This window comes from Syngnathus floridae, chromosome 6 (genome assembly GCF_059516105.1).
Source record: "Syngnathus floridae isolate MCC-2025c chromosome 6, RoL_Sflo_1.0, whole genome shotgun sequence".
Classification (NCBI taxonomy): domain Eukaryota; kingdom Metazoa; phylum Chordata; class Actinopteri; order Syngnathiformes; family Syngnathidae; genus Syngnathus; species Syngnathus floridae.
In genome coordinates this window covers 10,887,555-10,913,812 of record NC_142418.1, presented here as the reverse complement: position 1 = coordinate 10,913,812, position 26,258 = coordinate 10,887,555, and the positions used below count along the sequence as shown (strand labels likewise).

General features: G+C 39.4%; 1 protein-coding gene across 4 annotated transcripts in view; it reads left to right on the top strand.

Moving 5' to 3' along the window:
- The window catches only part of brsk2a (BR serine/threonine kinase 2a), a 126,775-nt gene that overhangs the window by 74,431 nt on the left and 26,086 nt on the right, over positions 1-26,258 (top strand). For all 4 annotated transcript variants that reach the window (XM_088377638.1, XM_088377635.1, XM_088377636.1 and 1 more), the window contains exons 4-9: positions 9,652-9,737; positions 12,030-12,170; positions 19,925-20,041; positions 23,738-23,771; positions 24,601-24,669; positions 25,836-25,982. In XM_088377638.1, the coding sequence (XP_088233764.1) occupies positions 9,652-9,737; positions 12,030-12,170; positions 19,925-20,041; positions 23,738-23,771; positions 24,601-24,669; positions 25,836-25,982 (594 nt within the window). The remainder of the gene's footprint in view (positions 1-9,651; positions 9,738-12,029; positions 12,171-19,924; positions 20,042-23,737; positions 23,772-24,600; positions 24,670-25,835; positions 25,983-26,258) is intronic.

The following is a 26,258-nucleotide window of genomic DNA, read 5'->3' as shown; positions in this document are numbered from 1 at the left end:
AGAGATTGAAAGGAGGGTGCAGACTTGCTTACGTTGCAGATTCTGCAAATGGAAAACAAATTCCTTCATTTGCATCTCGTCTGCGGCAGAATCCTTCACTCCCTTAACAGAATGTCATTGCTGTGCTGATAGTGGTGTTTGCAAAGAGGTCAGGATTAATAATCCCTTTAGTTTGACAATGTACCCTTAGCTCGCTCGCCCACTCGCTCACTCGCTCACTCACTCACTCACTCACTACTCTTACGCCTAAGGCATCATCTTTTACTTATTCTTGTACTTCATGATTGTTCCGACATGTGTTTTCCGTGTACCGCGCAAAACATTTTGTCATACAGCACAACATTTATCACCTTACTTACAGGTTTTTGTTTTGTTTAATATTCATAATCAAGAAGTGTTTTTAAATATAAATGTTGATTGTATTTTGACTTTACTCCTGCATTATCATAGGTTAGTGATTCGAGTGCTGTACAACGATAGTAAAACCGGTGGCGTTCTAATCCCATGAGATCTTATAGTACATGATCTCGCCACATTATTACAAACAAAAAAATAATATATTGAACTGCTGCTCAACTGATAGTATAGTCCAGCTAGCTCTATTAACTTAGTCAGCAGGCTACATGTAACCCAACCTGTGAACCAGCCTGCTTGAAATGAATTGCATTCAAGAGATGCAGAGGATATTTCAGTTCGCAAGATTTCGAAAGTTCGTACAGGGTTTGATCTTGTGAATGCAACACTTGCATAGCCTACCCACATTGCTGACGGTACCTCAATCAAGGATGCCAAAATACTCATCAATACACAAAGGGGTACATGGGGGAGTGCATGTGAGCTGGTTCACAGTAATCGTCAGAAAAGTTATTGGAAGAAATGATAAAACTCTCACAGGGGAGTATACGTACATCATACACTGTATGGATCAGTTTTATTATTATTTTTAAAAGTGATATAGGAAAGCTGCATGAACTCAATATTGAGTAGCTGTCATTCTGTTGCAGCACAGAATACAAAAACCGCCACTAATATTGATTGTTATACCGATTGCAAATGTATGGAGAAAGAAGAGAGAAGAATCCCATTGCTGTTAACGACAGTCTGGCAAGCTTTACCATTGAGATCAGAGGCTTCTTTCTAGCATTACAAGGAGTAGTTCTGCGACTTAAAACCACCCTTTAGTTTCAGGGCAGGTTAAATTGTTTCAAGCCGCAAGCTCCAACATCGAGCTGGGAGGCCAGAGTATCTTTAGAGTGCAGCGGTGTGTGTTTGCTGTTGATATTTTCCTCACATCACCCTTTGAGGTAGCAAGCTGGTAGCGACTGATGCTGCTGCTGCTGCTGTTGGGATAGGAGCAACTAATTAGTTCAAGTGACTCGCTCTGGTCCTCAAGCAGAACAACTTCAAAGTCCCTCGGTGCTACCCGAATCAGGATAGAGAAGCAGCAAAAAGAGAGAGGTCCAGGTGGAAATGAGTTTAGGATGGAGGGACAGACTGAGGGGTTGTTAAAGCAATGTCTGAAGTTGATGGCTGCGGTTACTGTGCACATTAGTGCAGTGATGGCCCTTGTTTGCAGACTCCTGATGTATGACACGTCCCATGGTTTTAAAATTGAAGACAGTAAAAGAGAAAGAACAATTCCCACCTGTCGACTAATACATACGTAAGAGCTGAAGGAAATCTTGCTGCAATACATGTAGCCGGACCCTGAAATACAAAAGAATGGATCAATACTCTTTTTCCAGTGAAGAGTTAATTAACACAATCAATAGTGGTTTTAATTCTACACTTTTCCACAAGAGAGTATTTCACTTCTTTTATAAGGCCACGTGTTATTTTACCAGTGTTTGTAGATCTGTATCGCCAAGTGTTGCTAAAGATGATAGCACAGTGGCTGTGTTTGAAACACCTCATTGAAAATATCTAATGGACTCAACATGCAGAGCAAAGCAAGTGATGAAGTAGCGGCAGATATTGCAGTGGGCGGCCAAGGCACAAAATGTCCGAGGCGAAGATGAATCGCACTTGCTTTAATCTTGTTATCCCGACATTTCAGTGACACCACTGTAGCTTTCTTTTTTTCTGCCATCTCTACCTGCCCTCCTAACGATTACAGATTGACCATTCCCTCCCATCTTTGCCGTGCCGCAGGTGGAGTAGATATAGAAATGCTTCCAACACACACTTTCTCTGACTGAATGTTGTGCATTAGTGAGTGTGTGTGTGTGTGTGTGTGTGTGTGTGTGTGCATGCGTGTGTGTGCGTACACACACAGCAGTTTTAATGCAGACATGCAGTAAAATAAATGGCTTTCATACGTTGCAGCCTTTCACCTTGATCCATCAGTTTGGTTTGCTGCAAAGCCACAAGCCAGGTTTTTCACCGTATTTATACCTAACAGGTTGGATGCACAAAATGATTTTGAAATTGTGCTGAGTGTTTATTGAGTGCAGAAACGGCTTCAAGTCATGCAATAAGAAATATCGTAGTTCGTTCACTTAAAGATTACATTTTGCCTTGCGATACCACACTCATGTCTACCATGCATTTTATTGGAAGGAAGTAAAGAGAGCATTGTTGCAGCCCTGCTAAGCGGTGTGCCATTCGTAAAGCTGACCCAAAAACAAATTTATAAGCCCAACAGCTCATTTTTTTATGCCGAGACAAGACTGTGACAATTTCGCAGCATTTTTAATACTGCAACATTGTGATATCACAAATACTGTGACATCTTTGGTTTACATGTATTGTTAATGTTAGGAAACATATTGCTATATTTTACTTTCTTTCTGAAAGGTATGTGTGTAACATAATATATTTTAATATATTATCTTCATAACCTGGTGGTGAATTGCTCCTAAATAAAAAAAAATCTCTCTCTCTCTGTCTGAATTGTGATGCTGCTCTGCAAAAAAGAGGAAATAGATTTTACCCGCAGGACACAAGCTGTGGAGATTGAAAATTTCCCTTGACCTATATAACATTTTGGTGACGGAGGTTGAAAATGTGGTTGTTTTTATGACTCTGGCAACATCTCATCAAACTCATAAAGTGTTGTTTGGCTTATTTCGAAGATAAAACAGAAATGGAGTGAAGGCCCAGAAATGAATTGGAGCAAGACAAGTCAAGATGTAAAGGGAACCCCCATTGGGCTCAACGGGAGACATACAGACATCTGAATTGATTGCATGGGTTTCTCCTCTTAAAACGCTACCATTGCTGTGTTGTCACATAGTCGTCACATCTCTTTCTATCTGTTGTTTCAGAGGGTGTGACGACACCTTTCATCCAGTCGCTCTGCCCCCAAGCGGCTTGAAGTTTTTCATGCCTCTTTTCCCTTTAATTCCTTTTTATGTTGCTATTCTTTAATTTTTGATTGGACTTGTTGACCCACTTGAGTGTTTTGTTTACATGTTCACCACTTACTGTTGAATATTTATTTATACATTCGCTTTTGTACCAGTTGTGAACTTTAATGAAACTTTTTTAACATTGGTTATATCATTTCATTTTGGGTTTATATTATCATATAAGGGCAGCAGTTCTGCCCAATTTAATCAATTCTACGAATGCTAAGATGACGCCATTCAAGGAATGCTGTTTTATACTCGGGCTCAAAGTGATGAAGCCATGTCTCATCCCCACTCACTAAAAACACATTTGTCACTTTTGTGGTTGTCTAGAAGCTTAAAAAAAAAGGTTCAAAACAAGACTTCTCATGTGTATCTGTGAGGAATCCACCTGACACAAAGCTTTGCAATCTCTTTACCGTTTTTGCAGCACTTCCATGCCTTGTTCCCAGAAATTCAACAATACAATTACTGATGAGCAATGAAGTCATGTTACTGGTAACGTAAATGTTGTGATATGTCTATTCAATGCAAGAGTTTGCCATCACTGTAACTGGCACTATACAGGAGATGACAGTCTGTGTCAGTCACACGTCACATCAAACATTCAGGGCTATGGGTTGAATCATAATAATGCCTCCAGAGGAACCTTATAACATAACTCTAACTATAGTATCCATCTGTGATCACATACTTGATATGAAAAGCAATGCCCGCAGCACTATACAGCATAGTGAGGTACGTGTCAAAAGTTGAGCTTCTGTGTGAAAGTGATGATTCGATTGTTGTACAGGTACAAGTTCAAGAAAACAATTCACTTTTGAATGCAGAATCGTCCCTTTGCTAATCTTATTGTTAATGTTGGGTGTGATTTTTGTAGATTCGGCGCTGAAGCGGTAGGAAATCCCCAATGACTTTTCTCTATGTTACGTTTCAGAGTAATTGGCTTATCTCAGTTAACCAGTTTTACACTGCTTCGCTGCCATTATTGAGTCCAGTGCATAACCAGTATTGAGCCGACTCAGGTGTCAAAGACCAGGAATGGAACACACCACCAAATAATAATATTTCGCAGCCGAGGCTTTTTGTTGTAAACAAGTTTTCTTCCTTAGTGACTATTTTAGGCAGACAGTAAATTGTTTTCTCCGGGCACTCGGGTTTCCTCCCACATCCCAAAAACATGCTTGGTAAGCTGATTGAGCACTCCAAATTGCCCCTAGGTCTGAGTGCAAGTGCAGATGGTTGTTTGTCTCTGTGTACCCTGCGATTGGCTCGAAACCGGTCCAGGGTGTCCCCCGCCTACTGCCCGATGACTGCTGGGATAGGCTCCAGCACAGCCGCGACCCCCGTGGTGACAAGCGGTATAGAAAATGGATGGCTGGATGGTAAATTGTCATCACTGAAAGTACTTTTCAAATTTCTCATATGTTTCCACACATTATTGCAGGGCATAATACTGTATACTGTATCACAGCACTTGTTAAAACTATATAACTAGAAAACGAATACATTGTGGAGTAAATTCGTATCTATTCCATTTGTAGCATTTTTCTTTCTGTTTTCATTTCCCAACTGTTCAAATTCAAGGTCACCTTATCAGTCCTGTTGAGTAAATTAGTATCTCCACTAAAGGAGGGGGAGACTGAAAACCTGCCAAAAAAGACATTTCCGATGAGTGACACACCAACATAACAAAGCCTTACACTGCCTGCCTGCTAATGATAAATCACTCCTGTGGGGGCCTTGTTCTCATGTTCATTGAATGCCCATTCACACAAACCTTTGCCTGTTGCACTCCATCCTAAGAAACTGCTGGAGTTCCAAAAGATTCATGATCACAACCTTTGACCTCTGGTCTGCCAGGCCTCTCCCATTAGACTCGAAGGTTGTCCATTAGTGAGAAATAATGTAGGCTGCTCGATTCATCTGTCAGAATCACAAACCACAGTAGAACAAAAGATTAAATGTTTGACATAAAAAAACAAGGGCGAAAACAAGATTTGTAGGTGAAGGAGTTCAGCAAAGAATGGAGAGGCATGAGCAAGATTTGAGCAGGTGTTAAATGGATGAAGGATAAGGACTAGCAGAGACACTGTCAATATTGATTTACATGTGTCCGGCATTGATCAGCCCACCGCGTGTAAGGAATTTACCGCCTCGTCGCTACAGATTACTGATACAATCATTATCAGAAGTGCCTGATGCATGTCTCTTCGCCAATGATGCAGTCGTGTTAAATAGTCTAGATTAGTTACACTTTTAAAATTGAGTGGGTTATGTATTTGGAATTGAAGCTGGATCTTTGTCTAATTCTAAGGTAAGACAAGCTCAATTGGGAGAAACATGACCCTTGAACAAAAAACAGGAGAGTTTGTTGCTGAAGCCCCTTTATACCTATCTCCATGTTCTACCCGTTACTACCTGTTATACCTTCTCTTATTGTGTGTCACCTGAGGTCATCATATGTTATATAAATATGTATGTATGATGCAGACCGGCCTGCTCATTGACACCTAAAACCGCAGGTGTTTAATTTCATACGTCATGGCTGCGCAGGCATTGACCAACTTATTTGTACGCATAGAATTAAAAAGTCAACTTTCCAAAATATGTCCCCTATAAAACTTAGATGGAATGCTTTTCATGAGTTTTATCCTGAGGAATCTTACCTACTGAGGCTGCACGCAGCAAAATGGATGGCACAGCTAACAGGTTGATGCTTGGGTGTGAGGAGGCCATGGTACAGGTAGTGTTGGCATTTCCCTTTTAGCCTTCTCCATTGCACCGCATATGCTTCAGCCCTCTCACATTCCATCAACATCTTTTGTTTTGCATCGCTGGGACTCCCATGCAAGCTTAGCCACCCCAGTGTTTTAATATCTGACATACACATGACTGCCTGGTTGACTTTGATCCCCAGATTTCAGCATCAAGGGACCTTTCAGTTGTCGGCCTTGGGGGCGATGACAGAAATGTCTGTGTTTTCCCTCTCTGTGCATGAGAGAGACTCGTGGACCAAAGGGTACACGATGCAATAAGCGGAGAGTGTGAGATGACAGAACTTGTGATCCAGTATTTTCCCCTCTGAGGGTTTGGGCTAGCCTCTGGATTCCGGTGACAACACACATGTAATGTCTTTGCATCGTTGATGCTGCCTGCCTGTGTGTGATCTGAGTGCCATGATATTGATGTTCTCCATTATTTGTTTGATCATCCATTCTGAGGCAGGCCCATGAAATAAATGAAGAATCAATCTTGGGCTGATGGGGCATTGCTAAGCAGGCTTTCATCTTTTTGGAATTGAGTGACATTTATTAATACCAGTCCACACATCACTTTATTTTTCCCATTCGTCCAGGTCTTAGAAGACATCATCTTACTGGTCACCGTGTGACACATGAGCTAACATGCAATTTTTCACATCATGAAGCACATCCTTTATGATGTTGACTGACAAAGAATCAACTCATCCAATGTGTTGTCTGTTATAATTATCATTAGCGTGAATGATGCTTGTCTTCTGTTACCTCATTCAGTACAATTTCTTTTTCATGACATATATAAACAGTGAGATGTCTGCCAGTGATGGCAGAGGTTCCTGTACAAGACACCAGGACCCAAAAACAAATACGAGTCATCACAATGGAAAAATATCTGCCGACCTGGGGTAATATAATCCTGAAAGATTTGAAAAACCTATCAGGTGACTTTTCAGGTTGCAACAAGTGGACACGTCCGGGAAAATGCTGCCTGGTCTACTTAATTTAAACATCAATTTTATTCAGACGTTCTGTGATTGCTTTTCTGCTCACAACAGCAGCATCCATTGCCATGGTTGTAGTTACCACAGCAATCCTCATCAGTGCTGGAGCCTATTGATCCTTTTAATGTGGCAGGATATGAAGCTGATGGATTCCTTGTGGATCGAATTGTGTTGGCAGTCAGCACGTCCTGACGGGCTCCTGTTCTGACATGTTCATCTAATGATGCCCCGCCAAGAACAATAACTAGGCACTTAACGAGACAAATGATCATGCTGCCAAATAAACACTTTGGCTCTTGCATTCATTTGATCAGATCTCAGTGCATGGATACCTATTCTTCCTTTAGAGAAGCTGCTTGGCAAATAGTAGAGGTCATAGAGTTGCAGGAAGTGCAGGAGTAACGAGAAGAATTAAGAAGCTGCTTGTATCCAACTACCTGAATGCATGCTTTCATAGAACACATAATGGACAAAGCTAAGTGTTTTGGCCTCATGTCTTTGCACTGACAAAGCCCTTAACGCCATTTCTACCAAAACTCGGAAAGAGCATGCTGTGCCCCAAACAATTCACCTTCATGAGTTAATGAACTGCTTAATCTTGCAATAATCATGTGGTTTTACAGTTAAGTCTCCACATTAACTTAAGCCTCATGCTTTGTATTTCAATTAATGAAGAATGGGTGGCTAGAGGTAGCTTAACAAGCCTGCTGCAGGCTTTGTAGCATTTCGACAGCTCATCTCGCCTTGAATACCGTGCAGCATTAGTCTCTCTGCAGGGATGCTGGCTGCCAGTGAGAGAGGCGCTGTCAGCACGTTCTTATCCACACACAGCAGTGTCAGGTGAGAGTGTCACGATGCACTGCTGCTCATAATGCTCATTAGTCGAGATTATCCCATATTAACCAAAACAGTTTCTCCCAGTGAAAATCCCAGTGAAACCCAATTGACAGAGCAGTAAAAGGGCTCTGCATTCAACAAGTGGGTATGCTGCGAAATCAAGACAAACTCAGCATGTGTGATCTTAAAAACAAGTCACATTACATGACACTAGAGGAATATAAAAGCTGTGAAAATCACATGAGGTTGTGTCTTTGACAGTGAGACAATCAAGACACGGAGGAGTCTTCCCATCTTCATTTGTCTAATGCCCACAAAACCAATGGAAGAAGGAACAGAGCAGCGAGGAAAGCGCATGGCCGTAAACCCGACGGGGCAGCGCAGGGGCTTTAGATAAAATTCGACCATGCAGGCTTCCTGCTGACAAAAGAAGCCTCTCAGCATTTCTTGAAGCAAAGGAAAAAAAACTAGTACCTTGTGTGGAGTCAGCGGTCAGCTCGCGCTGGACGTTTGTGCACTATCACAGACATCTGTTGAGAGAAGTTGATGCATGTGGACATTTTGCCCCCCGTTCACTTACTAGCAGTATGTTTAGGAACTTGAAACTCAACAGATTAATGTACTTTATGTTTATTTCCAAATGAATACTTTTTCTCCACCTCAAGCATGAAAATAATTTACCTAAATGAGGCAGTGTGGTTAAATGTGGGGGAATCAGAGGGTCCTGTTTATGAATGATATTTTTCCCATTCTTGTGATAAAGGTCTTTGAAAGCTGCTCTGTAAAGCAGAATTCTGAAATCATTTTTAACTCAAGATACAAATTAGCAATGCGGACAACGTGGAAAAATCCCCTGAACTGCTTTGACATAATATAATAGTGTTGTTAAGAATATCTCATCTATGAATTTATTACACAGCACTCCATTTATTTGCATGTTGGGAACGCTGTTTGAAATGTGTTCATTTATAAAAATAAATTCAGAGTTGCAAATAATGTGAAAAACCTATCTACGTATAAATGAACTCATTACAACTTAATCATTTTTTCTTGAAGTATTTTATTTCCACTGATGAGATACATGCTGCGTGTGTTAGAGTGTTAAAATTTTATTTTATTTTAGCTGTGAAGTTTTATTATGAACCATAAATCCCATTTCTTGCTTGTGTAATTTTGTGCGGTGTCATTGAAAATGCTACTGAAAATAGTAAAAGCACACCAAGAGTGGACTGTAGTAATTTACTTTGCCAATTTAAGTGCTGGGAATCCCACCAAATTGCTCGATGTAAAAATATTATTTGGGTTGTGAAAGTTCTATGTTGGCAGACACAACTTGTCTCTTGTGCATTTTCTGAAGAAAATTCAATTTGTTCAGTTTTGCTGAATGCCTTGAGTGTGGTTGAAGTTTAGCTCCACTACCTTCTTGAATAGCTTTTCTGCCTCTCTTTGAGCCCTTTTGCAGATTGTTGCCTGTCACACTTCACCTGTCACCTTCACAGATAAAAAAATAATAATAAAATAAAAATCATAGGTTGGAAATTTTTACGGACCTTTTTCTTCAATTTTGATTGTTAAATTAGTACAACTGTGCTTGATGAATGCCACTTTTACATTATGTTGCCATATGACTAATCACATTTTTTTCTCTACCTCCTTTTCCCTCACCTGCTCCTACTCCTATTTCCTTTTTCGTTCATTCAGGTGGAGCGAGAAATAGCCATTCTGAAGCTCATAGAACACCCGCATGTTTTAAAGCTACATGACGTCTATGAAAATAAAAAATACTTGTAAGTATGATCTTTAGATTTCTTGCAAATATGCAAATAGGAACTGCACTTTACAGTCATCTGTTTGTTGTTGTTCTTGTATGCAAAGTTTTGTTTGTTGTTATTCCCCACAAATCTCAAACATTATATTGTTGGCCCAAAGGAGTATTTTTAATTGGCTTGGAATGATTTGAGGACAATGTCAGCCTTGGAGGGGCCGACGCTCCATTAGTATTGGCATGAGGCATTTAATTTAGTTGCTCATGCTTGTGGAATGCTAATAGGGAGAGAAAGTATCCCTAATGTAAACAACATGACACACTCATCAGACGCAGAACCGTTTGCAGTGGGATACATTAACCACGGAGAGTGGCAGCTGTATTACACGCACACGCATGCAGACACATTCATAAAGCAATTTGCTAACTTTGCCTGTGGTGAGTGACAAGCCCATCGGTCATTTGTAGCAGTCTCTTGATCCACGGAGGACAATTTGTCAACTCAATTCAATTAGCTCTCTTCTTGAGTTTTACAGCTCAAATGGGATAAGGCACGCTCTACTACAAGCTTTAAGATTTTAAAAGGATCATACTAAAAAAAAAAAATTCAGATTCGCAATATACTAAATAGATTATTTGAATCACATTTCGAATCGTTTATTGTTGACAGTGGGGTCACAAGTAGCTTGGTCCAGTGACTAACGCGTTCTAATACTAATGCTGTCAGTTTGCACTTAAAGTGTCTTTAGTGAAAGCTATCAAGTTGAAGATAAATAGTATAACGGTGCTAGCTGTCCAACAACGAAAGATTTATGAGGTTGTTGGCATAAATCCACTACAAGTGGTTTTCTGAGTGTGCTGATAGGTGTGAAGTAAATGGAAGTTGAATTGTTACGCTGTCGCATCAATATTCTATGAAGGAATGCTTCATTGCCACAAGTGAATAATCGCATCATGATGTTGATATACATACCTCGAAAACGAATAATAGCCATCGCTGTGCTCAGCCAAAGATAACAAAATGCAGATGTGTAAATGTGATTTAGAATACTCCATCTAAAAAGTCTTCATTTTAATCTCTGCTGTCACTGCTGAATAGATATATGACTTCACACTTGCTGTATTTACAAAGGTCCCAGATAGAAGCGACTTTTTCTCCTACATCACATTAATTGCATGAATATGAATATGACACTTGACCTTATGACAACAGTTCTGATATTCTGTTGGTAAAAAAATCATTATTAATATAACAATTAGCATTGTAAGATTCTTGACCATACAAGTCGAAAAGAAGTAAAACTGTTAATCATGAAATAACAGAAACAGTCAATTATACTAAGTAACACTGCTGGAGTCGTGCTGCGTTGACCGTCTCCTCTACATTGTGTATAACTTTATGTCTATTCCATCCTTCTTAAATTTTGCTCCATGGTTTAAAATACGTATTACATTCATTTAATGTCACAAATATGCTTCTGGATTCCCTCAAACACACTCCAACATCTTGTACAGTTTTCCCCAAAAGAGCAGAAGCTGTTATAGCTGGAGGGAAGACCAACTACATATATGTTTTTTTTTTCTCCTGTAGGTGTCCCATTACTTTCGCTATACAGTTTATGGGGAGTGAACAGAAGGTGTGTATTTCACCTGCTGTCTAGCATTCCGTTTGTGCTGTAGTAAAGATTAAGGGAGGTTGAGCACAGAATAAATGAGGGGAGACCGGTTGAGAGCAGGACAGGGCATGACTGGCTATCGGCCCACGGTTTGTTTCATGCGGGCCTCAGCAGAGATTCATCTCCTCATGTCTCCTTGGAGCACAGGAGCATGGCCGTGCAGTCATGATGACAGACTGCCACCAACCCCAGTGCTCCACCTTGAGTAGTGGCTAAAAAATATGAGAGGAGGAAATACTCTCGGTGCCTCTTCTCAAAATAATTCATACTCCTTGAAGCTCTTCAGTTAACAATAACCACATAAAGAATTCCCCTTAAGTCTCTTTCATGTGATGAACTGAATCCAGCAGTCATATTATGACTCCTTGATGTGTAAAAGTGTAACGTGTCATCCTTCTGATGCCTCCCACAGGAAGTGAATTTGTCATAACCCTTCACATTTAAATACAGATTAAAGAAATCAATACAAAAACAGTGTAAGTGACCTTTGCGATCAAACAGAATTGTTTTGGGACAATAATGAAAACCGCTTACGCATTACTTCATCTAGCCTCTGTGATGATGAGCTCTTCATTTTCTTTTAGCATTGTTTCTTGTTTGCCCTTTCCCTTATTCCATTTATTTGTCATTCTCTTTAGGTACCTTGTACTAGAACATGTGTCCGGTGGTGAACTTTTTGACTATTTGGTGAAGAAAGGCAGATTAACGCCTAAAGAAGCCAGAAAATTCTTCAGACAGATCATGTCTGCGCTGGATTTTTGCCACAGTCATTCTATATGGTAAGTGTCTACTAATGAGTGTGAATGCAATTTCTGTTTGTTTTGGTCCAGAAGCAAATGAGTGGAACCTTTTTGTTGCACTTGCATGGCAGATTTTGGACATTTTTTTTCCCGAAACTAATCTAACCAGTAGGCCCCATTGACTATATCGGATGTTGTGAGGTTTTAGTGTTCATCTGCTATTTGTCCGTATTTCTTATAGTGGGGGATTTACCAAGAACGATCATGAGAAAATTAAATGGGTAGCAGCGGATTGCAAGTACAGCGAGATCCAAATCTCCATTGTAGCTGTAGTTGGCAATGGGGTACAACAACACTGTAAACTTATATTCAAAATGAAGTTTCTGAATATTGATTGTATTTATAAACGGGGGGAAACAATTACTGTACACACACTGCAAACAATGGAAACATTTTCTGAATTTAAAGATCCATTCATCCACCCACCCATGAATGAATAAAACAAAAATATACATGCATGTAGGCCTTTCGTGATAATTACTATATCATTTACATCTATTGTTTACATATGCCAGCAACACTCAGTCACACAGCTTTGTTCTTCTTCATGTCACTGACCTTGCTCACTGCTCTAGAAGTATGAATACTGAAATGTTATTACCATTTTCCTTGCCTTAATTTATCTACAAATATTCTTTGTTGTGATATCTAGGCTTTTTCCATTGAACATAAAGCTGATATGTTTGCAGGTTTGCGTGTGTAATAATTTCTTCACTTTCAAACAATTTGTGGCGGTTTTATAAGCTGTACAAATTGCCTAAAAAAATTGGGATTCCCAACCAGCCATTGCAGCCTAGTGCAATCAGGTGACATCTCATTTTACTCTGCCACTACAAATACGGAGATGTATGTGTTGTGTAAACGTTTATTGAAGTGCATTATTTCAACAGAGCCTGAATCATTTTTATTTACATTTTTTAAGTTTTAGATGGTTATTGTATTGTTGTTTGAATGTAAATGTTAAAAATTCTTGGGAATTGAAAGGGAATTGCTAATTCATAATTTAATGTACTTTAATATCATTATATCAGTATGTATGGATCGTGACACGAGTATCATAATGTGCTGTGTCATGCACCTTTATTGAATGTGCCTCATGCTGAGGGAGGAAGAATTGCACTGTCTGGGGAAGCTGTCGCACACAATGACCAGGAGATAGTCTTTTGTTTGTTTGTTGCTGGGCTCGTTAAAAAGAAACCTCGTAATTGCATTGTTTTTCAAGTGAGTATGCAGAGTTGAATTTATATTTGATTACATGCAGGTGACTTCTTGGATATGCATCGCACACTTCATTTATCGTGAAAGCAATTACATTCTGCCTGGTGCTATTTAATAATTAAAGCTATGCGGGAGCTCTTATATACAGCAAACGCCTGTACAAAGACTTTAACTTAGATGGTACTTGTTACTTGTGTTATAGTGCGGGTAGGGTAGATTTTTCTCGCAAAATAAAGAATTGAATTAAGATTTAAGGCTATTGTACCATTGATCTGTCTTGCCTTAAACAAAGTCTGAAATGAATAATTAGTGGGAGGTAGTACGGATTAATCCAATTAGGGTAAAGCACCTGACTTCTAGTGCATGCACACATGAAGATTATCACGGAGCTTTTGCGGTGAGATTCCACAGCAGATTTATTTGCTATTGTCTTTTTTTTTCACTGTGGCTGCTCAAATCCACTTATTGACATTCTTGGAAAAGAATGCCTTGTAAGTCATGGTGAAGCGGATTCTCCCTCTTTCTACCTTCCATCTTCAATTAGAGGCAAACACACGGGCAGACGCAAAGAGCACACCCCCTCACCTTGCTCTCCATCCCAGCTAATGAGATCCCAGCAACCCCTCAGTAAAAAAGCATTTCCACAATCATTTCCTCTGTTTCTTCTTGACTGCACAGGAGATTTCTGCAGACCATTAGAACTGCTGCTATTCCTGTGTGACTCAATGATGTGAATGGTGGGAGGGAATGGGACTAAACACATGCTGCGGAGCCTGCATCTGCACACCTGACTTGGCCTTGTGCTTCTGCTCGCCACCCACATCGTATTTCCAGATATCTATTGCCACAGATGGATCTACAGCAGCATTTGCATAGAAGAGAAATTGAATGAATTTAAGATTATTTATTATTGTTATTATTGTCATTATTTAATAATAATGACAATATTTATTATAATGATTATTATGATTATTATTATTATAAGTTCTCAACAATGTTCAGTTTATTAGAACCTACTAAACGATGATATCCATCAGAAATCAAAAGACACAAAATTGTCTGCTCCTAAAGTAAGAAAAAATCTTGTATTACTTGTAACATACGTACCTATGCGTTCTACAAATTGTAACAATTACTGCCCCCGACAAGGCCTCGACAGACGATGCTCTACTGATGCTGGGATTGAAATCACCAAGAACATTTCAACGAGAATTATTTTCTTCATTATTTTCACTCCAGCACACAACAAACAGAAAATTGTTCTCCACCGCAAACATTTTGCATTTTCCTTTTCTTTTTGACGGGGCTTACATTTTGCTGTTTCATTCACGGTCACGGATGACTTATTCATAGAAACAAATCTTTGGAGTGAATGCATTGAATAGAATCAATTTGATCCTTTATAAATTCAGTTGAGCTCAGCAATCGATTTTTTGAAGTGGTCTTCCAAAGAGTTGCTGAGTGCCACACCGACATGCTCACGTCATTTGTGTTAAATATGAATTTATTGAGCAAAGCAGTAAATTATATTGTTTTATTTAAGTGCTGCTGGGTAACTATGGCATTTGTTAGGAAATGAAAATGAAAAGAAAAAAATGGTTAAAACTATAATCAGGCAAAATAAAAGGACATATTTACACATATTAACATTAAGTTACACAAAATTATGCCTTCAGTGTTGTTGTCATATTTTATTTTAAAAAAATCTGCCGACATTATGAGCATAAACAACAATTAACTGTTCATAGGACTCATAGGACTTTTCTTTCTTCCCCATCAAGAGCCTTTTTGTACAAACTGGCTCTTACGGTTCCTCAGTCTGACCAACTTTCTGTAACAACCCCAGAACACAATGATTGTAGTCCTATATGTGCAGAAAAGCTATATTGTTTTTTTTTCTCTTAGTTCTGTGAGGAAGGAGCTGATGACAATCAGTCAGAGGTCAAGTGAATCGACACCATACATTTTTAATGCCCCCCAGTCACTTTGTCCTCCCACACTGTCACATGTTGGTCATGCAGAGTTTTCCTGGACCATGCTATGCATTTTCATGACTCTGAGCCCTGAAGCTTTCAGAGAAAAAGAGCAGCAATCAGTGACAGTCTCTACCCGATCCACAACATGATCAGGGTTTTTTCTTGCGTTTCGTCTTAGTAATGGCACTGGTGTGTCACACTTTATGTGTGAGTTAGTAAATACTAATTGGCTGTGTGGGTGTGAGTGGAGGAGAATGGCTGTGACCCAAAATCCAACATCCAAGGGTGGTGGGATTAACTTGTACTCCTTGCGTGACTAATATACTTACGCATATGTCTTCACCTGTTGCATTAAAATCATATAGGAGCATCTTCATGTCCACCACCCACCAATCGTGTATCTGTGTCTCTCAGATCTACTACTCGTCTTTTTGGAGCCTTCTTCGAGGTGCTGTCTGGAAATTTAATTGCTGCCATTCCCTCACATTCACTTTCAGTGGGTCTGAATACAGCATAGACACTCAAATCCAATCAAATAAAAAGAGAGGGACCCAAGGGTTATTTGAGACCTAGGACGACGAGAGATTCATTGTGAAGCTCCAGAACCACACCGACTTTATTTATGAGGCATAACTTACTTTTTATAAGGACAGTAGCAGAAAGGAAAAATGTGGGTATCATTTACAAATGTGTCTCTATATAGGCAGTGGTTTTGACGCGAATTCAACTCTTCAGAGTGATTCCCCGTAATCTTGTGGTCTTGTGGGCGCAGATTTCTGGATACACACAACGCAACCGGACCGCAGTCGATGTGCATGTTTGTGACCACAACGCATCCATTCAGGAGACGGTGTGAATTAGGTGTTACCCCCACACTTGACACATGCATGAGTGCTTTTAATTTTAAGTCACTCTACAGCAACAGTTTTCCAAATGTAATGAAATTGCATGTCTTTTAAGTAAAATATTCAACTATCTTCGTTTAACTTCTTTCTCTGATGTCTTTTCAAGCATTGTTCTTTTCTTCTGCAATTTTATTCATGAATAGTGATTCATGTTTTTCCATTCAAATGAGATGAATGACTTGCATCTTGACATTGTAATTATTTGCATGCAAAGTCATTTTTGCAATAAAATCCTGACTGTTTGTGGCAAAAATGCCGTTGATATTTTGCTACTATCTACAGTATGTTATGACAAATCCTGCATACCTGCATTATTGCTGCGAATAAAATTCAAGGCTGGTGCTTGGCATCTGATTGAAGATGAGCCCACAGCCTTTTTAGAAAGCACAGATCTAATTAGTTCAAAAGAAACCAAAACTCTTTGAGAGGAAAATAAAAGAAGTATTCGGGGAGATGACGCAAATGTGTGCGCCATGGTTTCGGCTTTTAGTGTTTGCTTCAAGCGTTCTGATTATGCATGAAAAAACAGCTTTATTACACCCCCCCAACAAGATGCAAATGTGATGGTAGCGACAAAGATACCAATAAGTCTTTCATTTGGATGAGGAACAAACATTTTGAAAACTGTAAGACAATCAGAAATATGGCAGGAATTTTGATTGAACAAACTCTATGACTACGAGGCCACAAATCAAGATAAATCAGCATGGTGTGTGCATGCACATGATCATGATCATGTCTAACAGATCCACTGGGAGGTTAACCTTGCTCAGACAGCTTGGAGATAGCTCTGGAACTGGTACTACTCACTGAAGAGCTCTGTTATTGAATCCTACAGAGTTTTACACGGAGCTTTGAAAGCATATTTGTGTAAGGCCTGCTGCATAGGGGAGATTATAGGACAAAGGTGCACTTCTGACACTAATGTCCCCATATCTGGAGCCACTTAATCATATTATCACAAAACCCTCCAGGCAATAATTCTACATCCCTTGTGATGCAATTTGTTCTCCGAAACTTCCACTAAATGATTTCATTTGTGCCTTGCTGCTTGTTTGGATTCACCTCTTGAGGTTACTTTGTTTTGCTTATGTTTATGCCGTGATCACACGCTGATTGAAACAATGTTTATAGCTCATCTAAATATTAATTTTGTGTGCTTGTTTTCCATCTTGAACTAATGGTCAGAGAGTACTTAGAAATTCATGAGCTATTTGATATACTGTTAAACACCAAAGAACTTAGGCCACCCTTTTGGGCAATAAAACCATCAACTCTATTACAAACTAGAGTCGTAAAACAGACGTTTTATGATAAATAGGAAGAGGGAAAACAAACAAAAATATGTTACTCAAAATCCAGTCCAATTAGATCAAGCTCGGTTGCCCACGGGCCTTTTTAAAACGGGCAGCAGATGGGCAAGCTCATTCAAAAATGAGTGAGTAAAAAAATAAAGGAACATTTGGTTGAAATTATGTCGATTCTTTTCATAAAATAATATTTGTATTGTTTTAATTCATTTTATTCGATTTAACTTGCCGATTGTATTTAATGTACTTGTAGTTTTAATTCTGTTATTTGGAATAAACCAGTTAACTTTTATTATCATTATAGAAAAGAATTAAAACATATGCCGTTTAACTCAAATTATTTGTATTTTGCTTATGTAAATAACCAATTTAAGAAATAAAACGGCAATTGATGTAACAAATTTTACAAGACTCTTGATAATGCAAATGAAACAGTGAGGTGAAGAATGCAGCAGGCCGGAGTTGGCCCATGGCTCACAATTTGTCTAACATGTTTTCGATACAGAAGTGATAATATAAACATTTTGCAATCCAGTGTGGCTTTGACATCACCACTCTTCGATTATCTTAATGTGGGAGGCCACAACTACTGTGTGAATACACACACATAAATATCGCCAAGTTAATTTTGAGAGGGACAAGCTACTAAAGCGCTTGATGAGGCAATTTAAACGGAATGCAGTATGAAAGCGACTATTGAGCGCCAGTGTGATGCTAACCCACCTGACAGCTAATCCCTCAGGATAGGAAACAAGCTGCGCAGCAGCTGATGCCAAATTAGGTTAAATGTCTATTGTGATGTTGCAATGTCCAAAGGCAAATGTGTACAGATGCTCTCCCTCTTATATCATTAGTTTCAAGTGGCGAAAGTCTACTTTGTGACATTCTGATAAATTCCAGTAAATCTTCCTCTCATTGCGAAACAAATGTGAAGGTCGGTTGGTGATTTGGGGAAATGGGTCTGCTGTCTGAGTTGGTTAGTTTTTCAAAGAGGCCTAACATAGCTCATAGACACGCATCCATGTGTATAGAAATGAAACTTCTCTATGCATCAAATTACAAGGATTTTTCATGGCTGCATAATAGCTGTATTATGTTGACAGATAAAAGAAAGACAAGAAAAGATGTTGATTGGCTTAGTCTCAGACACTCCACCAAAATAGAGCGCAACAGCAATGTTGATCGAGTTTATAAAAAAAAAACTGAAAATCTTGACTTTGCTCTTGCGAAGATTAAAAAAACATGTCTACTCTGGAATTTATAGAGTTCCTAAATTCTGCCCTTTGCAACAGTGTCCTAGATGCTCCTAATTAACATTTATTGAGTTTCACCAACACTTCAGTTCAATGAAACAGATTTATGACTGCACTCAATAAATTGAGGGAGCGAGAACTTAGGCCACAGGGAAGTAAAAGCACTCCCTTCATAGACGCAAACGCCTACCACAAAAAATTCAAGGATATGGTTTGCGTGTGTGCTTTTATTCTAGTCCTCCAAACATAAAACAAATACATTTCTTACATGTAGTCAAATGGTCTTGGATAAGCAAAAGATTTGTTCTCATTAAACCTGTGTCCTCCTCAAGGTCGGTATGACCTAATGGTGATTGAAAGCCTCTTTGCACCAACTGGATGGCAACATTGCTTCTTGGAGGAGCTCTAAATTCTCGTCATTATTCTTTAAACAAAAGACTTTCATGTGTATGTTAGTTGCTTTGCAGCCTTTACTTCTACCTCTGCTAATAGGGCGAGGTTAGCTGCCCCTTTACAGTATAAGTCCTATTATATAAATGTACTCTTTGAACATCTGTCCATTCCAACACAGCAAAGGAATACTCCATTGGCACAGTCAATTTTTTTCTGGTGGTCTCTTTAAAGAAAGGTAATAGGTACCCCTTGCTGAGTTTAGTGATAATGAATGGCAGCTAATGAACTGCACGTCTGTGGTGGGTTCCCCTCTGTGTGCTTTACGCTGCAAGTTTGCTGGTGGCTGTCTGCGAGATGAGAGGAATGGGATTAGTGGAGGAGAGGCAAGGGAAATGGAAGAAGAAAAGGGCGCAGTAGGGGGCTGTCACACCATGTAGCATTTCAGCGTGGAGGTGGGAGTCTCTGGTTTCTGCATGAAAGTGAAAGGAGGAGAGGTGATGCTGCACGCGGGGGGTCCGCACGCTGAATGGTAAAGGTGCTGAGTTGCAAGAATGAACGTGACCCTCGGGTATTTGATCGACCAAATTTGTCCCTTCACCTTCACTTAATTTGCTGAACATGTATGAATTGTGTTCATGTCTCATTAACCTCGACATGTTCCTCTCTGTCCTGTTTCAGCCACAGGGATTTGAAGCCGGAGAACCTGTTGCTAGATGAAAAGAACAACATCAGGATAGCAGATTTCGGCATGGCCTCTCTTCAGGTTGGAGACAGTCTTTTGGAAACCAGCTGCGGGTGAGTACTTAAAAAAGTATTGTTATGCTTGCTTCTGAATGAATATGAAAGGGTGTTGCACAGGCACAAAATAGTAGGCACAGATGTGTGTAGTTGCCGGTATATCGTGCTCCGTGGCGTGTTCTCAGAGCTTCTGTCGTGGTTGGTTGAGCTCTTGAGAATGGACAGACGGTCTGTCTCACAGTGTGCCATGGCTGCGGGCAGGGCCAGGGCCATGGCCACACATTACTGTCTCCTCACATCAGTTGCAGGTTTTATGATGCGCTAGTCACGACCATGCTGGGCCCATCAATCCCACAATGACTGCAATGAAGTGGAAAAGTCACTTTCAAAGTGGGAGGAGTGCACACAAGTTTTATTGAACCCCAAAGTGGAATGACGATTGTGCAGGATGCTCCAAAAATAAAAACATAACACAGGCTTACTTTCATAAAGAAGCTGCAACGACATGTCGATAACACAAACACAGACTGGATGTAGTATTTCTTTTTGCTCATTTATGTCTAATTTAAAGCAGTTACTTGCACGTAACTCCCACTCACTGCAGATGCTGAGAACAGCCGTCTGTTGTGACCTTTGATCAAATTTGAAATTGAATGACCTCAAGTGCATTTGACATTATAGTGTACACCAAATTTTATGTTTGCAGTACATGTAAACTATAATTGCCTGATGAGGAATAACATTCCCTCAGCGGTGACACCACGTGACACCAAGCATGCAAGCCCGTGGCATCTGTCCCAAACTCAGCCCTAATTCTGCCCAGATTATACCGCCAACTGCAACAAGATACTCTCAAACACACGCGGCACAAAAACATGCGTAGGGTACTGACAATGTTTGGTTTGTTCATCCTGACCTATGCTTATAAATAATGTCTAAACTGGGGCTGGCTCTTTCCTGATGACAGTGCATATACTGGATAAAGTTTCCTTTGAAAAAATATTTGCCTCCTTCTCAAAGTCTTGTTCAAATTTACCTGACGCTGTGAGAAAATGATTTTCCTCCTTGTTAAATCAGGAATTAACTCTGGCTAATCAATCACAGTTTTGAGTTCATTTAACCAACCACACCCACGCCTGATTTCCTCTTAACCTGTTCAATTGAGAAACCACTTACCAGGAAACATAACGTGTCTGATAAAATGAAGGTGGCAAAAGAAAGAATCAATGGCAAAAAGATGCAGGACATTCAGGAGATTAATATATAGACTGATGAGACGAAAGATTTACTTTTTGGAAGGGGTGTGTCCTGCTATATCTGGTGTAAATAATAGCTGTTGGGAAAAAAATTAGACCAGTTGTCAACATGCTGCTGCTTTGCTATTTCCAGACCTAAATGACTGGTTGTGATTGAAGGTATCATGAATTCTGCTCTTTACCAGAAAATCCCAAAGGAGAATGATTGGCCCACGGTTTTTGTCCTCAAGCTGAGGCACACGTTAGTTCTGCAGAAGGACAACAATACAAAACACATTCACTCGTGTGTTGATTTACATACCTCACCTATAGCATTTGAAAACCATTTAAACAGTTTGGTTCGACTTTCAGTTTGGTGTGCATGTGTCCTGTCGGTTCATAGGTGCGTGTAACTCTGTCTCATTTATTAATGAGGTGCAATAATGTAGCACTAAAGGAAATGAATAAGGGATCTCATTTAACTCTGCCACGACAGATGGTATGTGGTTGTACAAATATGTTGTAAGCCTGAATCATTTTTATTTTTTGTCTTAAGGTTTTATTATTCTACATTTCAATGGAAGTGTTCAGCATTTTTGAGAATTGAATAGTAAATGTCCTTGAACTATTTTTCTTTTCATATCATCACCACAAAACATTACTATTCTGGTGGTTTCTGGGAAAATTAATCATCCTTAAATATGTTTTATCATGACAGGCCTTCACGCAGGCATTCACATTGCATTGTAGTTCTATGGGGGCTTAATCTCTTATGACTCATAGATGGTGCAACACACAGATATGCGTCAGAAGCGTGTCCTTTTCCTAGAAAGGGCACAGAACGCTTACAACTTCTTAAAGTCACACTAAGGCAACGGAATTCCCCGCCAAATAGGATCTGATATCTAATCGAAAAGCCACACAGGATTTACAAAGTGTTCCGTGCAAGGGGGAATGTTGACATGCCACGTCTTTGAACACCATCAGTCCGTCTGCAGATGTTCCATGCATTCTATACCACTTTATTGATTCCCCATTTACCCCTGACTTTCTCATCTTCAAGTGCACATTTTATTTAAACACATTTATCTGGCCTCATGTTGCCATTCAAAAGGCTGGCACCAATGCATTACATTTGCCACTGGTAATGGAAATGACTGTAGATGATACTGACCCCATGTAGATTTGAAGGAATCTCGAAATACATACTTTAATACAAACAGACAGCAGATGAGCAGAAGTAATGACAAGTGCATACATACAGTATATGGATGTGTTCCGGCTGTCTGACTTCGTCAGTGCTTGCTGTTTGGTTGCGTCCAAACATAGATGGAAAATTAAGATTTAGGCTTTGCAAAGCTGCACACATTTGGAAGGAACATTAACTTTGAATTATTGAACTTCACCAGCTACCGAATATTAATTGTTTTTTTCTTTCTATAAATGACATGCAAGGTTAAACTCAAATTGCAAGTGCTCTAAAAAACAGTTTTCTACATTTTGTCAGGAGAACATCACTGATACTGCTTAGGTCTATTAATATTTATGTCTTTAATGAACACGTTTCACCGACATCTTTGAAAGATCATACTATGATTGGCATACTATGATTGGAAATAATTGATTGCACTCGACAATTATGTTAGTAATCTTTGGAATATACACTGCATTGGATGCACACAAATAAACATTTAAAATTCTCAATTAAAAAAAAAAAGGAAATGTTAAAAAAATAAAATGTAAATAAAAATGCATTCCGTACGGTTTTGTTTTATTTTTCATGAACAAAAAATGAAAACATAACAGTATACTGTGCACTTTTGCACATTGCAAAGAAATATTGCCTGATGATTTAAAATAAATTACATTGACACCAATAATTGTCATCTTCGTAAAGACAAAGATTGTCAACTATTCTAAATATATATAATGTGAGAGAAAATTTGTGTGGGAAAAGCCTGAAATGTAAAATTATGGAACTTGTGGTAGAAGTGGTACTTGTCTGCATAATGCAGTTGCCATCAGGAAGGCTTTATTTACATAGGCAAGTAAACCACCCCATTGACGTGATGATGGCGGTGTTGTAATGGGCCAATATTTTGACAGCCAGAAGAAAGCAGGGAAGCCAAGCCTGCTATACCTGAGTAAACACACAAACAGGCCAGCTAATAGAAGCCATGTTTATACACGCTACTTTCATTATTTCTGTAGAATAAGACTTGAGGAGGTGAAGCTGCGAAAGATTTTCCTTTGTCTCTTTGTAAGCTGTTTGATAAAAATAATACTAGTTATTCATCAGCCAAGCGCACATGGACAATCTAATGATCTAATAAAGAGCTGTAACAAAATGTGGCATTTACAAACTTAACAGTGCACAGTTCACTATTAACTCATCATATTTAACCATGAAAGTAAAACAACATCTCTGAAATAAAATAAAATGTCATATAGTTTTCTTTTTCCTCTGACTTTCTGTGAGTTTATATATTCATTCTTTGTGTTTCTGTCATCCCAACAGCTCTCCACACTACGCATGTCCAGAAGTCATCAGGGTGAGTCAACAAGCTCCTCACTGGGGATCCTATTACCCATTTTCTGCTTCTTACTAAGTTGGACTTATAGTGGATATATATATTATAAGAATTCTTTATACCACCTGATCAAATGCTGGGTTTGTGTGATACTATAAAATGAAATCAAGATAAATTGTTTCAAAACTCCATCCACCATTTGTGGCCTAACCTGTAAACCTTTAAGTTTAACCTTTAAGAACTGAAAAAATGCAGTTGCACAAGTGTGCACACTGTACATAACTGTGATGAAGTTGTGTTCAGAAACAACCAATCAGGGGTAAGAGAACCTAAATGCATTATGGAATAATGTAATGTATGTAATTTCTGTATATCGTGCATATTTGTCGACAAAGTTAGAAGGTGGTCTCTGCCCGGATCATAGAGAACATAATGTAATAATGTACCCCATATTAATAATGGACACTTTATTTTTGCTTGGGTTATTACTTTATATCAGAAAATATCACTCAACACTAACATTGCCACAGCGTTTGACACCAAGTCATTGAGAAAAATTCTTGTTCAGCACCAATATTCAGCCTTGAAAATGGCTTGCTCTTTGGTGATGTTAATGGATCAACAACCCTATGCTGGCGAAATACTTAGGTCGATACAGACTTTTAGGAGTTGTGCATCATGCAGAGCAACGGATTGCCATAGTAAAAACGCAGAGCTTCAAATGTGAAGCATCTCTCTCCCAATATTGTTTTGCTGCTTTTTGCTGTATATCTTGTGCTCTTTTACAAGGCTTTTTCCTCAGGCCTCTGTCGTGTTGTACTAACGCTAACATTAACAATCTCATCCTCAGGGGGAGAAGTATGATGGGAGGAAAGCGGACGTCTGGAGCTGTGGGGTGATTCTTTTTGCCCTGCTGGTGGTGAGTGTCAATTTGTTCTTTGCTAGCTGATAGCTGTTTGGTTGCAAAGTGTTGGACGCTATGGTCCAACAGTTCTGGTGCTCTTGAAGTTGACTTCAGTTGGACAAGAAGGGCATGCGCCTTGAATGCAGTTGCATGAGCCAGAGTTAATGTCACGAGGGTGTGTATCCTCGAGCTATTTTGCCATCCACACCACACACAGCAGAATCCATTATGATGCCTTTTTGTCCAGCTTGATTATGGATGTGCTTTCCCAGACATGCAGCCCTGCACATTTGTTTCATCAACAGCTGTGCTTTAGTTCCTGCACATTCCTTTTGCATGAATGATCAATACAGGCAAACTGCAAGAGGACAGTTTGAAAGGAATACCATTGCAGACAGAGTGACTCTGGCCGCTGCCGTCGTCTTTGTGTCTTGGCTTCCTTTCTTTCTATCTATCCATTTGTTCATATGTGTGTCTCACTCCTGCATTGAATTAAGTATATAGAATCAAATATTGTCTTAATAAAGCAAGTTTTGGCCGTCACTTGCTCTCATCCTTTTATCTGTTGTGGCTGCACGTTGCAAGATTGTGTGGTTGTATGTGGCACTCTCCTGTCATTAGAGCCAGCTCAGATGGCTAAGGCAAGCACCCCCTTATTGTGTTACTCTGCCACTCTACATATCTGCCTCACTTTTTCACCCCCATCTCATCAGCCTGCAGAGTTTGCTATTCATCACACAGCCACATCTGTGAGATGTCAGCCCACTCTGATAAATGACCCTGATAATGCTAAATGAACAAGGTAAATGCCAAAGTGGGGTAATTATTAGAAATGCCCTTGTTTTTATGTTACTGCTGATTATTTTTCATTTTTGCATCATTGCTGAGAGCAAGCAGATTGCTCCCAATAGAGAATTTGAGAGAGAGAGAGAGAGAGAGAGAGAGAGAGAGAGAGAGAGAGAGAGAGAGAGAGAGAGAGAGAGAGAGAGAGAGAGAGAGAGAGAGAGAGAGAGAGAGAGAATTTGCACAGGATTGGAATTATGTTTTTATTCCTCAGAGCTAACCCTTTGGATGGTGATGTTTTTTTTCTGGTGCCCATTAAATATGCCAATAAAACAAGGGATAATATATTCTTCTGCACATAATTTCTTTCTCTTGCTTTCTTCCCTTTCTATTTTCAGGGAGCACTGCCATTTGATGATGACAACCTGAGGAATCTGCTGGAGAAAGTGAAGTTAGGAGTGTTTCACATGCCCCACTTTATCCCTCCAGACTGTCAAAACCTCCTGCGGGGCATGATAGAAGTGGATGCCTCCAAAAGACTAACGGTCAGTCAAGTGAAGAGGCTGTGCTGCTTGAGCTCCTTTGTTCTTGGCTGCTGTTTATCTGTCAACCAATGGCATGTTTATATATTTAAAAAATGGCAGGGCACCTCGCAGGAAAACTTAAGAACTTTCTTTTACAACTGATGCACTTCTGAGATACCGTTTTTCTTATCAAGGCAATGTTATAAATGCACACGTCTTCTTACACTCTTAACAAATATTTCTTTTAACTGACTAGCAGCTGCAATAATTTGGCCTAGCAGAATTTGAAATTTCTTT